We start from the raw sequence: 15,310 nt of genomic DNA on the forward strand, positions 1-15,310 counted from the left end.
CTAGTAGCCATGGCGACGAAGAGGAAGATGGTGACAGCTCTGTATCCACGCTGTCAGAAGAGAGTTTTTCATTCTGGAAGTTGTCACGGCAACAGAAAGGACTTCTGATCAGTATTTGTATTACTGAGTTTATTATTATGTGCTGCTGTTCACTGATTAGTCCTCTACTTCCACCACAGGTAGGTCAAGGTCATTTGGTATTTTCTGCAACATCTCCGTTCAATAGCATCCTTTGATTCTTTTGGGATTCTTTTCAGCATGTTGGTCTTTAACATTTGCTGATAGCTGCTAAAGCTCAGTGGGTAAGGGTGTAGGGTGTAAAGCTCCAATTGTTAAGTATGCCTGGTAGATTATTTTGAACTGGTGTTTGATTGTAGGCTGGCAGTAGGAACATATCTGGACAACTTCAAGGATGGATAATGGCCTCATTCGCTGGGGGACAGTTTATCATCTTTCCAGTCTTTGGCAAATATGTAAGTATATGAGGACTAGCTGTAACGCAAGTTCGTTAGAGCTTTGGAACCTTCTTATGACATCATAACATGCTAGGGACTGGCTGTAGCAGAGTCGGTTAGGACATCGGAGCCTTTTCATGACATCATTTGATTGGTAACATCTTAGGACTGACGACAATGTAACCTCTCACGGTACATTTCTGTTGAATTGAAGGAGAATTTAATATCAAATTTTGAGTCTGAAAAGTGATACAGATAGCTTATTATATATTTTTTTCAGGTTACAAAAATCGGGTCTAAATTTATGTATTTGTCTGGTATATTTATTGCTGGAGGATGTACAGTTCTTATGGGGTTTGTATTTGTTGATCTTTGAAGCTCACCGAGTTAGTTACACCCTTGCTAACTTAGTCTTCTGGAGTCCGAGCATGGGTCAAAATAGCATTGATTCATTCATTCAATCAAGTTTCCCCATTGCCGTTTTTTGAATGGAACAATAAACCGAGGTCCTGTGTGTTTCATTTCATTTCATTTCATTTCATTTCATTTCGATCTCTTCAATATGTACCAATAGAAACTGATAATAGTATTTTTGTATCATTGTGTTTTGTATTACAAGTAGCTATGTCTATAGGAGTAACTGCTGAACAAACCTCAGCTTTCACAGTAGCTTCTAAAGAATTTAGTGGTTATTTTACTACCGTTTTCGTAAGTTTTTAACATATTTTATATAGTCCTAGCTTTTTAATTTTTTCTATGTGTATCAGGGACACTGATATCATCAATTTACATCATTCTAATTTTCAATCAGACGTCTGTGGTTCCTGCCATTAATTGTTAAGTCTTTTGGGGTTTTTTTTCAGGGAGTTACAGAAGTTTTTGTTGGTTTAGGATTAACTATTGGACCACTAGTTGGTGGTGTCTTATCTAATGTAAGTAATCAATCTGGTTAGATGACTTCACAGCTTAACCAGAAACAGTTCTCTGAGGCAACTAACATCCATTGGTGTTCATACCCAATTTATATTTGTACTGTTAATGTTGACTTGGGTTCTCGAGGATTCTTTCTATCAGCTGGTCCTTGGTCAAACCTCTTGGTATTGATCTTTCCCAGATTATCTGTACCCATTTACAGCTGGAATAATGAGGATCCTGTCTACCAGTTGGTTCTTGCCTAAACTGCTTGGTATTGATCTTTCTTGGATTATCTGTACCCATTTACAGCTGGGTTGACTGGAATAATGAGGAACCTTTCTACCAGCTTATCCTTGATCAAACCTCTTGGTATTGATCTTTCCCAGATTATCTGTACCCATTTACAGCTGGGTTGACTGGAATAATGAGGAACCTTTCTACCAGCTTATCCTTGATCAAACCTCTTGGCATTGATTTTTCCCAAGTGTTGTCGAAATTGCAAAGTGTTCCATAAAAATGAACAAGCCTTGTTTCTTTGAATGGAATGACCATTTTAACTTTTTTTTCAGTATGGTGGTTTTAGTTTGCCGTTTTTTGTTTTGGGTGGTTTAGTTCTCTGCAGTTTAATATTTAATTATTGCCTTACTCCTTCCATTGAAGGTAAGCATTGATTCAGATTTTTTGATTATTGCCAAGCTGTTACGGAATACGTTTGTTTGGTTATTTTTGAAATATTGTATTCATTATTTAGAATAACAGATTGGAAAATTCCATTTGTTATTTTATTTTATTTTGATTGGAAAGTTGTACTTGTTTTTCAGGTATGCTAGTTGGAAAGTTGTGTTTGTTATGTTGTGTTTACTTGTTATTTTTTGTGTCAAATTGTACTTGTTATTTTGTCTGTCCAATTCAAAAATAGAACTTGTTATTGTGTATTTCAAATTGTTAAATTTGTATTTGTTATTTTGTATTTGAAGATTGTAAATTGTTATCGTTATTTTGTATTTCAGATAAACCTCAGGTGGCTAAATTAAGACGTAAAAATGGTTTGTTATTACTACGTCACCCGTCTATTATAATCACCTGTCTAGCCGTGGTGTGTGGTTCCGGTGTCTGGTCAGTTTTAGATCCTATTTTAGAACCACATTTAGCCACGGTAGGTCTTTCTCTATTATTCTTGGAGCTGTGATTGCTCAGTGAGTTAGATTGCTCATCTGGAGGTCCAAGGTCCATCTTGTCAGTGATGCAGGTTGGAGGGACTGACATGGAAAAAGTGTCTAGTCATTCAGATGAGACAATAAACTGAGGCTCCGTGTGCTACAGACTGTGCACATTAAAGATCCCTCGACAGTTGGAGATCGAAAAAGATTAGTCTTATGCAATATTCACGAGCTCAATGAGTTTCAGAATAGTATTATATAATTCTCCGGCATTCCATCTAAAATTAACTTCTATGTTCTTGTATTTTCCAGTATAATTTAAGTCCAACCATAGTGGGAGCAGTGTTCTTATTACTGTCAGCATCCTATGCCTTTAGTTGTGCTATCTGTGGCTGGATAGCTGAAAAACTGGTAAGGGTTTATCTATTTATAAGGGATACAGGGCAATATTGGGGGTTGCTTATTTATTATGTATAAATATATGAATTATGTTTTGTAAATAATATCTTGTTATTCCCCAGTCTGTTATTATTGTTATCTTGTTATTCCCCAACCCGATAACAGATTGTTGTTATCTTATAACTACTCCCCAGTCTGGTAACAGTTTGTTGTTATCTTGTTATTCCCAAGACTGATAACAGATTAATGTTATCTTATTACTCCCCAGTAGATAACATATTATTATTAATGGTTTCTTGTTGTTATTGATGTTATCTTGTTAATCTCCTGTCTGATAACAGATTATAATAACATCTTGTTATTCTTGTTATTTTCAGCCAGATAACAGATTGTTAATGATACCAGGGTTTCTGTTGTGTGGAGTAGCTCATTGTCTCTTGGCTCCAAGTCCTATATTTGGCTTTGATCCTTCTTACAAGTAAGTACAACTGGCTTCAACTTGCAGACTCTTGCAAAGGCTGGGCTTATATCATTGTTCTGGCAAAATTTCCCTCATTGCACACTGCTATATTTTGCCTAGTTGGAGAACAGTAAGAAATATAACTAGATAGTGCTCTGTAATCATTTCAAATTAGGAATTTTAGGTTGTAACATTGCAGTTAAGTAATGTTACAAAAGCACAGGCACAGGCAGTAATAATGGTATTTTTTGATTCTCTTCTAGTGAATTGTGGCTGATTATTGTATCATTGATATTACTTGGAATTGCTATGAGTATGGCCATTATACCATCTTACGATATCATCATGGAAATAGCTATGTAAGTATTTACTATAGGAACCACTTGGCATCACTCAGTTCTGGGTGATCCTTTGTTGTAAGAAAGGATCACTTAAAGGGATTGTAAAAAGATTTTCTAGAAATTTATGTGTATCGTGGACACTGATAGCATCATTTTACACCATTACAATTTTCAATTAGACGTGTGTGGTTCCTGCAATTCCACTAAAAGTTATATTATTTGGTGATCCTATGTTGTCATAAAGGGATAGCTTAACTATGGGTTATAGTCTTGAAATTTTAGGTTGTAACATTGTCACGAAAGCACAGGCACAGCTTGATTGATTGGTTCATTTGTCAAAATCAGGGTTTTTTGCTGACTGCAAATTGTTGTTGATGATTCTTTTAATTGTATTTTTCCAGAGAAAGTGGATATCCAGATAATCTAGGTACTCATGGACTAGTAGCTGGTTTGTGGAGTGCTATGTATGCTTTGGGGTAAGTTCATATAATTAATGCTCATCATCATCATCATCATCATCATCATCATCATTGTAGTCATTAAATATCATACAAGTAATTTAACTTGGGTGTTTAACTTTTATTCTATTTGCTCTCAGTGTTCAAAGGGTTCATCATCATCATCATCATCATCATCATTATAATCATCTATTGTCTATTACAGAGATTTTATTGGTCCAATATGGGGTGGCTATATACAAGATCTGATTGGATTTGAATGGGGTTTGACCTACACAGCCGGTGCTTGTATTGTTATAGTAAGCCTCAATTTCTTATACCAGTATTTTTCTGTTTGAGGGCTGACATGGAAGACCAGGCTGCCCAATAAGTAGTGAGCCTTCCCCAACAAATTAAACACATTTGGTCCAACATTTTTCCAACTCGGGCAACCAATGGTGAAACAACTCATGAAATAAGTGTCTAGTCATTCAGATAGGACAATAAACCGAGGCCACATGTGCTACAGACTGTGCACATTTTGTATTCAAAATCAAAAGAGAGTAGGCCTGATAGCACACTGCATGGCATTGCCCATCTTCATTAGCCTGAGTAAAACTCTATTCTCTTATTTCAGGTGATTTTATTAACTGGTATTGCTCTGTACGATTGTTATTGCTGTGAAGTTGAAGATGATGATGACACTATCTCCGAGAAGTCTTCACTTTTGAAGAACGTAGCTCCAAAACGTACCAGAGCCTATTCAGAACCATGTCTAGGAAAACGATTGGTTCCTGTTTTAGAACCGCAGAGTTATCAGTTCGATGCAACCGAAAGTTTTTCGTCTAGTTGGACAGGCTCATCTGTAGAAAATATGGACCAGTATCAATATTTCGCGCGTGGAAATAGATTATCGGAAAGCGATCATGAAAATGAGATCGTCCAGTCCAATACTTCCTGCATTCAGCAGAACGGACATTCCTCAGTGGACTTCGTCATTCCAAAAAGAACAATTTTCCGCAAGGAGGTGAAAGTGGCCAAAATTCATCCTAAAGGGTCCAATGGTGCTTATCCAGAAGTCACGACATGCAATCTCGTTCACCCATCTACCTCTCAACTTCCACAAACTGTTACAAGTGATTTGATTGGTTCAAATGATTTGGATCCAGCAAATCAGAATAAAAATTGTGAGTACAGTGCCTTGAAGTGTAGTGATACTATGCAAGATTTGTCACAACTTTCTGCGAAGCCTGGTGCTAAAGAAAATAGTCCTCAAACCCTCATCCAAAATGGCTGCCTTCTACCAGAATGTGATTCAAATGGTGCTAAGTGTGAAGACTACTTAAATTCCAATCTTCCTGATGAAAGAACTAACAAGGAAATCAAATTTCCACAGAGTCATGAGTTTACCAAAGATGTATGCGAGACTGTGAATCCCGCAGAAAATGGCGTCTGTCTTGAAAATGGAGCATGTCTTGAAATTGGAGCAGAGACGAAAATCAAGTCTTGTGAATCTTTTAAAAATCCAGAGACAAATGCAGATTTGAAGAGTTGTTCTGAGGAAAATGTGTGTAAAGCGAACTTAGAAACCCCAAAAGATTTGTCAGCCATTTGCAATATTTATCCAAAAGTGGTCATCTGCAAGCCCCTTGGTAACCATGACGACTCAGATGTAAGTGTTTCCTCCAATGAAAATGAAGAGAATCAAGCAAGCGGGAAAAGTAAAGCTACCCTTCCAAAAATCATCATACCCAAACCTAAACTCTATGTGAAACATAGCATGGATTCCAAACACGACAAAATGGCCGCCAAGCCGTCTGCTCATGTGAAAACACAAAATCAGGTTTTGATAAATCGTAGAAATGGAATTCGTTCCCCGTTAATTAAAACTTTTACCGAGGCTTATAAAAGTGGGATGATAGAATCAACCAGTTACCATCGTCGATACAAACGAACTTTGTCTACGCCAGAATACTCGGTCCGCGCGCCAGATTATCCTAAAGAGAAGCGTTCACACACATCCCCAGATTCAGACCATACTTATAAACACCCTGAAATGGAAGCTTCCAATAATTTTGTGCAGTTCCCAGATTTACCTACGTTACCTTTGTTGTGATATACAGATGATTAGCTGTGTGAACTCTCTAAAAACTAGCTATGTGAACTCTCTAAAGGCATTGCTGAGTTGAAAACTCAAAGTGTCATCAGGGGTTTCAACATTTTGCTCTGGATGTTAATGGAATTTTGCCTTCCCTTCTTATGTGGTGCTTTGCAAATGATTAGCTGTGTGAACTCTCTAAAAACATTGCTGAGTTAAAAACTCAATCACAAATTGTCATCAGGGGTATCCAAATCTGCCTCTAAACTTTTTGCATTTTTTGCCAACCCTAACTACATTGTGATATGCATACTTAATGATTATTGATAGGTATGTGAACTCTCTGAAATCATTGCTGAGTTGACAAACCAAATCACAATTTGCATGAGGTGTTCATATATTTTTTTTGAATTTTTTGCCTAAGCTATGATGTGATATACATACTAAATGATTATTAAAAGCTATGTGAACTCTCCGAAATCATCCCTGAGTTGACAAACCCAATCATACACTGTCATCAGGTGATGCCTGCATCTTTGATTTTTGTTTTTGTGATCAATGTTATTATTTTAATGATTAACTGTTAAGCACTAGCTATTTTGTTTCATGTATTTTCTTTGAGTTACTTTACTGATTCAAGATATAAAGGCATTGATATAGAGGATGTAAGATGAGTGAAGTAGCCCACAGAAATTATATGAAACAAAATTAGAGTTTATTAGTTATTTTCTACAATCATTTTCTGTACTTTGGGTTTCTGTTTTTTTGTGATCTTTGAATTTTTGTCCTGGAGACAATAAAATTTTGTTATCCAACATTTTTGTTTGTTTAATGCTCCAAAAAACCCTTGCGTAGTCCTTGTGTAGTCCTTGTGTAGTCCTTGCGTAGTCCTTGCTTTTGTCATAAAGCCTAGACCAATTGGGAACTTATAGTCACATAAGCCAGCTAGTTTACACTCTTAATCTACCTTGTTTACACCCCTTAATCTACCTAGTTTACTCCCTTTAATCTACCTAGTTTACACCCTTTAATCTACCTAGTTTACACTCTTTAATCTACCTAGTTTACACTCTTTAATCTACCTAGTTTACATTCTTTAGTCTACCTAGTTTACACTCTTTAATCTACATAGTTTACACTCTTTAATCTACCTAGTTTACACTCTTTAATCTACCTAGTTTACTCTCTTTAATCTACCTAGTTTACTCTCTTTAATCTACCTAGTTTACACCCTTTAATCTACCTAGTTTACACTCTTTAATCTACCTAGTTTACTCCCTTTAATCTACCTAGTTTACACCCTTTAATCTACCTAGTTTACTCTCTTTAATCTACCTAGTTTACACTGTTTAATCTACCTAGTTTACACTCTTTAATCTACCTAGTTTACACCCTTTAATCTACCTAGTTTACACCCTTTAATCTACCTAGTTTACACCCTTTAATCTACCTAGTTTACACTCTTTAATCTACCTAGTTTACTCTCTTTAATCTACCTAGTTTACTCTCTTTAATCTACCTAGTTTACTCTCTTTAATCTACCTAGTTTACTCTCTTTAATCTACCTAGTTTACACTCTTTAATCTACCTAGTTTACACTCTTTAATCTACCTAGTTTACTCTCTTTAATCTACCTAGTTTACACTCTTTAATCTGCCTAGTTTACACTCTTTAATCTGCCTAGTTTACACTTGAATTTTTCTTGTCTTTAGGGTTCCTAACACAATAAATCAAGCAATAATTAACGCTCTGGACCCCTCAGAAATATTCTATGAATTTGTCTTTGAATGACGGATAGGGTAGCGAAACACTAAGGGAGGTAACTACATTTAATCAAATCATTTCAGACAACAGTTAATTAGTTATAACGCAGAATAATACAAAAACTTTAACGCATTGGTTAAATAAGTTTGTATTTTATTTATGTAGGGTTAGACATGTACAATTGTTTTATTGTGTATTTTGAAGAGTGGTGTGTGCATAGTTTATGAGAAATTTAACACAAATACAATATAGTTATTATTATACTCTTACCTTCAATTTTACTTACTATCTTCTGGTCTTGAACTCGCATAGCTGGACGACGATGGCGGACGAACGCGTTTATCGATTGAGCCAACGCACTTGACTGAATACTGCTTGTCGACTTGAAGATTATATGGATTGATTTTATAGAAGAAGATATAAGAAAATGCGGACTGGTTGTTCTAAGAGACTGGATATCACAGTCTACTCGGGCTAGGTCAACTGGTGAACACTTTGCACGTGCTTTTTGCGGTAGCTCAGTCGGTTAAACTGTTGATCTCTCATGTCTATTTTATGGTCGTGGGTTCGAATCCCGGAGTGAGAATTGAATTCTTGTGATCTATTGAAGATCTTTTTTTTATTAAACCACACCCACTTGAGGCCTAGGAAGGCATCCAACACAATACAACATTAATATTGGGTCGGCTCTCGAAAGTAAAAATTCCATTCTCTTTGGAGAGAGGGTCGGGATGAGATATATTGAAGATAAAGCATAATGATCTGAAATGAATTCACAAAAGCGTCCAGGAGTGGGACTCTGATAAACCATTTCTCTTCTCGTAATCATGGTGGATGTGCGGTCTAAGTGATGCTTACTTGGAAGCCAACAATGTTAGGGTCGAGGGTTCGATCCCAGATATTCTCTTACAGATTTTTATAGAATCTAAAAGGATATATACACTTAATTTTCAAACATATCTAACGTCCGCGGTGGTCAAGTCGGTACGGTGGTAGGAAAATCCTTTGAAAGGAAAGGATGCTAGTTCAATACCCACTGATAGCCCACTGGAATTTTTCTTCTATTAAGATACGAGGTTACGGTTATATTGGATAAATAATTCACTTAGTCGTCTGGCTGGATGGCTCAGTGGTAGAGCGTTGGTCCGACAACATTGAGGTGTGGGTTTGAAACCTTTGATAGATTGTAAGTTGAAAGTATAGAACCTAATTTTACACTATTTAAAACTTGAGGTTACAGTTATAATGGATAAAAATACCAAGTTTGTGTTCGACTGGATGGCTCAGTGGTAGAGCGTCGGGAGAACACGGTTGTAATAACGGCATCCATAGTATGGACTAACATCCTCTAGAAATTTAGGTGGGTTCGAATCCCACGGGGAAATCTAGATATGAAAGATTTTCCATAGTGGGCACTCAAAACCACTAGAATCTGCTTTGGACGTAAAAAATACTTTAAAACCGAAAGTTGGGTTTGAGTGGGAATCGAACCCGGGACGTTTGAACGATAGAAAAATGTAGGGAGGGATGAACAACTCTACGACCACGGCCAAAATAGGTGGGATTTAAACCAGTGTTCGTAAGTAATATTTAAAGTTCAAAGTCACAGCCTACTATAGTAGTAAAATAGTAAGTATCTTCCTCTCTCCTTTTAGAATCTTGGAGGGACCCGGGCACCAGTTTGCCCCTCGGCTCCCCTCCTTGTCTCTCGTTCTTCAGCTTTGCCCCTCGTTCTATCTATTGGTAGTGTCTTGCCTGCGGCAGGCCCAACGTGTCAACTGACATCTTACCTCTAGAGAACTCAGGTCTCTCATATTAGAATGAGAGAGAGAACATGAGACAGTGGCTAAAAGCCTCTGGAGATTTACCTGGGCTCGAACCCTCGCCGTCGAAACAGAGTTCTAGCCCAAGTCCACCATCCATCCATCTAGGCCATAGAGACCCGTTAGAAAACCTGGAAATTTAAGCTCTTTTAAATGATTATAAATCATTTATAAGATCAAAATAGAGAACTCTTCATCATCGGCTTCAGCGGGATTCGATCCAGGATCGGCTAGGTCTCCACTAGCCTCTCTAACCTCAGGGCTACAGCGGACACAGCAAATTCAGCAGAAATTAACCATTTTATATGTGAACTTTTATAATGAAATTATCAAAATTGTTTGCTAGCGTCCTCGGCAGAGGTTCGAGTCTTATCTAGAATATTAGCCGACCGAGCACTTTAACCACTGTGCTATCGAGACGACGAGGAATCTTAGCAAATTTATCTATATAACCCTACAACCATCAGAGTAAAGGTAACATCAAAATGAATAATGGTTCCACGTCAGGCGTTCGAACCCACTATGGTTTACATCAAGACCTACCACTCTAACCACTGAGCCACGGTGACAGACGAGATCAGATGTTATTTTGTCTATATAGTTAAAGCCTTTATTAAATATATAATAAAAATATTCTCGCGGTGGGAATCGAACCCTCCGACTTAAAATCCAGCTGATACACTAGCTCTCCAATCGACTGAGCCACAGTGACATGCACGTTCGCTGGTCAGATGACTAAACTAATATCTTGATCTTAGTTCTCTACAAGGTAATATAGCTTTCTCTTTTGATTTAGACTTTAAATCTTAGCCATCATTCAGCCAAGTGCGATGGCTCAGCCGGTTAATGTGTTCGTTCGTCTTTCATCACAGCGATGTGGGTTCGAGTCCACAAGAAGTCAACAAATGAAACAAGGTAAGTAAAAAATTAAATTATTCTTAATATATATTACCCATACGCGCGCACAAATACAAACACCTCACTACTAACATAAAAAACGCAAAAACATCAAAAACAAAAACCTGACAAATAAATAAAAAAAAAAAAAACGACATTAAAAAAAGATTGTAAAAATAGCTACCACATACACAAAAAACAAGCAAATAAATAAGCGGGTTTTGTACTTTTCATTCGTAAATATTTAAACGTTTTAAAAAAATATGAAAAATAGAGCTAAAATATTATTGCTAAAAATGCCATTTTTCCAGTCAAATGTGATGGGTCGATGATTTCCAAGTAGAATGATATTTCACCTTAAACTCATTGTATTTATTGTACCACGGCACGAAATGCACGTGCGGATTATTGAACACTTGTTAATATTAATCACCTGATGTAAATTCTCATTGTTGGTAACATTCCAAATAAACTAAGCTCTTCCAAGTCTAATATTGAGTATTGAGCTAATGGTATATGTTGCCGCAGTAGCTCACTCGGATGAGAGCAGCCCTATCCTCATCCTCCAAATAACCCGCGATCGAACCCCACGTAGTCCTTTTGTTAAAACGGCTTGCCATAAAAGATAAAGAAACCTTCTTTTTACAAATTTGGGGGACTCTACCCGTCAGGATTGAGCCATTTCGATGATAAAAATGGCTGTAACAATGTTTTTGAATGTATAATAAATCAAAATAGTTTTGCAGAAAAATGTCAGCTTGTGGAGATTTGAACTCTTGACCTTTCACCTCTGACCTCGTTTGAGCACGTGCAAATAACTAGACCACAGTTAATTAACGTCATAGTGACAATGAAGCGAAACAATATGGCGACCCGGGTTCGACCCCCGTGTAAAGGGCAGTTTACTTTTGTTAAAATGGCTTGCCATATAAGATAAAGAAAGCTTATTTTTACAAATTTAGGTGACGTAAGCAGACCAGTCTGAGCCATTTCGATGATAAAAATGACTGTAACAATGTTTTTTAGTGTATAATAAATTAAAATAGTTTTGTAGCAAAATGTCTTCTTGGAGAGAGAATTGAACTCTTGAACTCTCACCTCTGACCTCGTGTGTGCACGTGCTAACAACTAGACCACAGTTAATTAACGTTGCTGTAGCTAGTCAGCGATATGACGACCCGGGTTCGAACCCCGTTTAAAGGATGTTTACATTGTAAAAAATGGTGTGCCATATAAGATAAAGAAAGCTTATTTTTACAAATTTAGGTGACGTAAGCAGACCAGTCTGAGCCATTTCGATGATAAAAATGGCTGTAACAATGTTTTTAAGTGTAAAATAAATCAAAATAATTTTGTAGCAAAATGTCTGCTAGAAGAGAGAATTGAACTCTTGACCTCTCAACTTTGACCTCGTGTGCACACGTGCAAAAAAACAAGACCGCATTTGTTAACTAGGGGCAGATAAAAAAAAACTCTTTAAAAAGGGAGATAATATACCAGAAATAACTAGACCACAATGAATTAACGTTGCTATGGCTAGTCAGCGATATGACGACCCGGGTTCGAACCCCGTTTAAAGGATGTTTACATTGTCAAAAATGGCTTGCCATATAAGATTAAGAAAGCTTATTTTTACAAATTTGAGAGATGCTACTAGACAAGACTGAGACATTTCGATGATAAAAATGGCTGTAACAATGTTTTTGAATGTAAAATAAATCAAAATAATTTTGTAGCAAAATGTCTGCTAGAAGAGAGAATTGAACTCTTGACCTCTCACCTCTGACCTCGTGTGTGCACGTGCTAACAACTAGACCACAGTTAATTAACGTTGTTGTGTCTAGTCAGCGATATGACGACCCAGGTTCGAACCCCGTTTTAAGGATGTTTACATTGTAAAAAATGGTGTGCCATATAAGATAAAGAAAGCTTTTTTTTACAAATTAAGGTGAAGTAAGCAGACCAGTCTGAACAATTTCGATGATAAAAATGGCTGTAACAATGTTTTTGAGTGTATAATAAATCAAAATAGTTTTGTAGCAAAATGTCTGCTAGAAGAGAGAATTGAACTCTTGACCTCTCAACTCTGACCTCGTGTGCACACGTGCAACAAACAAGACCGCATTTGTTAACTAGGGGCAGATAAAAAAAAACTCTTTAAAAAGTAACAACTAGACCACAGTTAATTAACGTTTCTGTAGCTAGTCAGCGATATGACGACCCGGGTTCGAACCCCGTGTTAAGGATGTTTACATTGTAAAAAAATGGTGTGCCATATAAGATAAAGAAAGCTTATTTTTACAAATTAAGGTGAAGTAAGCAGGCCAGGCTGAACCATTTCGGTGATAAAAATGGCTGTAACAGTGTTTTTGAGTGTATAATAAATCAAAATAGTTTTGTAGCAAAATGTCTGCTAGAAGAGAGAATTGAACTCTTGACCTCTCAACTCTGACCTCGTGTGCACACGTGCAAAAAAAACAAAACCGCATTTGTTAACTAGGGGCAGATAAAAAAAAAACTCTTTAAAAAGGGAGATAATATACCAAAAATAACTAGACCACAATGAATTAACGTTGCTATGGCTAGTCAGCGATATGACGACCCGGGTTCGAACCCCTTTTAAAGGATGTTTACATTGTCAAAAATGGCTTACCATATAAGATTAAGAAAGTCTATTTTTACAAATTTAGGTGACGTAAGCAGACCTGTCTGAGCCATTTCGATGATAAAAATGGCTGTAACAGTGTTTTTGAGTGTATAATAAATTAAAATAGTTTTGTAGCAAAATGTCTTCTTGGAGAGAGCATTGAACTCTTGACCTCTTAACTCTGACCTCGTGTGCACACGTGCAAAAAACAAGACCGCATTTGTTAACTAGGGGCAGATAAAAAAAACTCTTTAAAAAGGGAGATAATATACCAGAAATAACTAGACCACAATGAACTAACGTTGCTATGGCTAGTCAGCGATATGACGACCCGGGTTCGAACCCCGTTTAAAGGATGTTTACATTGTCAAAAATGGCTTGCCATATAAGATTAAGAAAGCTTATTTTTACAAATTTGAGAGATGCTACTAGACAAGACTGAGACATTTCGATGATAAAAATGGCTGTAACAATGTTTTTGAGTGTATAATAAATCAAAATAATTTGTTGAAAAATGTCTGCTAGAAGAGAGAATTGAACTCTTGACCTCTTAACTCTGACCTCGTGCAATGCAAAACAAGACCGTATTTGTTAACTAAGGGCAGATAAAAAAAAAAACTCTTTAAAAAGTAACAACTAGACCACAGTTAATTAACGTTGCTGTAGCTAGTCAGCGATATGACGACCCGGGTTCGAACCCCGTTTTAAGGGTGTTCAAAGTAAACAAAGCTTATTTTTACAATTTTGGGAGATGCTACTAGACAAAAATGGCTGTACTTATGTTTCTGAATGTATATATATGTTAACATTTGTAACGGACTACCCAATGGGAAATAGGTTAAAGGGAAACAACACAATTTAAGCCAGACTACAGTTAATTCATTACATTTTTTAAGTTCATGACATACTAGTCGAATTGCTGCAACAAGGCGCTCGGCTGATGTTATCCATAACGTCTACAGCTTTTTAAGCTTATCAAGCTGATACTAAAGACCTCTCATGGTAACTGTAGATGCAGCATCAGAGCTATGCCATACTTGTCAAATTCTTTAATCGCATAGATAAGCAGTAAGCGTAGTGGCATCATATTCTTGTAGACAATGTAATTGACCGAGGGTGTGAGATCGTATGAAAAAGAAAACGTTGACGAACCTACAGCATTGCAATATGATTCTTTCTGATGTTGTCAGTCTTAACGTCCAGGTAGAAGTGACAGTATTTCATATAGCTTGGGCTTTTTATACTCCTACGTACCCTAATTCCCACGTGTATTTGCCAACTCACGTGCGTTTCGAGCAAGAGTGAGTGAAGTCAGTGGCGGCGCCGATGGGGGTACAGGGGGTGCATTTATCCCCTATTTATTTTAACAAATCTGTACCCCCCTACCCCGGTCCCAAGTCTCGGGAGTCTGGCGCAGCTAGAGTCAAGATAATGAGAGAGAGCTGGGGTAAAGCTTACGGGTGAGAGCTTGAGGTAAAGATAATGAGAGAGAGCTGGAGGTAAAGATAATGAGAGAGAGCTGGAATCAAGATGATGAGAGCTGGAGTAAAGATAGTGAGAGAGAGCTGGAGTAAAGATAATGAGAGAGAGCTGAAGTAAAGATGAGAGCTGGAGTAAAGATAATGAGAGAGAACTGGGGTAAAGATAATGAGAGAGAGCTGGAGTCAAGATGATGAGAGATAAAGATAATGAGCGCGAGCTGGGGTAAAGATAATGAGAGAGAGCTGGAGTTAAGATAATGAGAGAGAGCTGGAGTTAAGATAATGAGAGTGAGCTGGAGTAAAGATAATGAGAGAGAGCTAGAGTAAAGATAATGAGAGAGAGAGCTGAAGTAAAGATGATGAGAGCTGGAGTAAAGATAATGAGAGAGCTGGAGTAAAGATGATGAGAGCTGGAGTAAAGATAATGAGAGAG

At 37.1% G+C, this 15,310-nt stretch overlaps 2 protein-coding genes across 2 annotated transcripts in view; both read left to right on the plus strand.

Annotated features, from left to right (window-relative positions):
* Window positions 1-831, plus strand: part of LOTGIDRAFT_173819 (hypothetical protein) — a gene marked incomplete at both ends in the record, with an annotated part of 29,555 nt that extends 28,724 nt beyond the window's left edge. Inside the window, 2 exons of the mRNA XM_009051889.1 lie at window positions 378-473; window positions 736-831. Coding sequence (XP_009050137.1) covers window positions 378-473; window positions 736-831 — 192 coding nt within the window. The remainder of the gene's footprint in view (window positions 1-377; window positions 474-735) is intronic.
* Window positions 832-1,079: 248 nt separating this feature from the next.
* LOTGIDRAFT_238826 (hypothetical protein) lies at window positions 1,080-6,283 on the plus strand (the record flags this gene model as incomplete). Its single annotated transcript, XM_009051890.1, has 10 exons — window positions 1,080-1,163; window positions 1,319-1,387; window positions 1,940-2,030; window positions 2,381-2,526; window positions 2,843-2,941; window positions 3,307-3,407; window positions 3,653-3,748; window positions 4,132-4,206; window positions 4,394-4,487; window positions 4,805-6,283. 10 exons carry the CDS (start codon window positions 1,080-1,082, stop codon window positions 6,281-6,283), a joined length of 2,334 nt encoding a protein of 777 aa, XP_009050138.1.
* Between the last annotated feature and the right edge of the window lie 9,027 nt (window positions 6,284-15,310).

Source organism: Lottia gigantea (genome assembly GCF_000327385.1).
Source record: "Lottia gigantea unplaced genomic scaffold LOTGIsca_173, whole genome shotgun sequence".
Classification (NCBI taxonomy): Eukaryota; Metazoa; Mollusca; class Gastropoda; family Lottiidae; genus Lottia; species Lottia gigantea.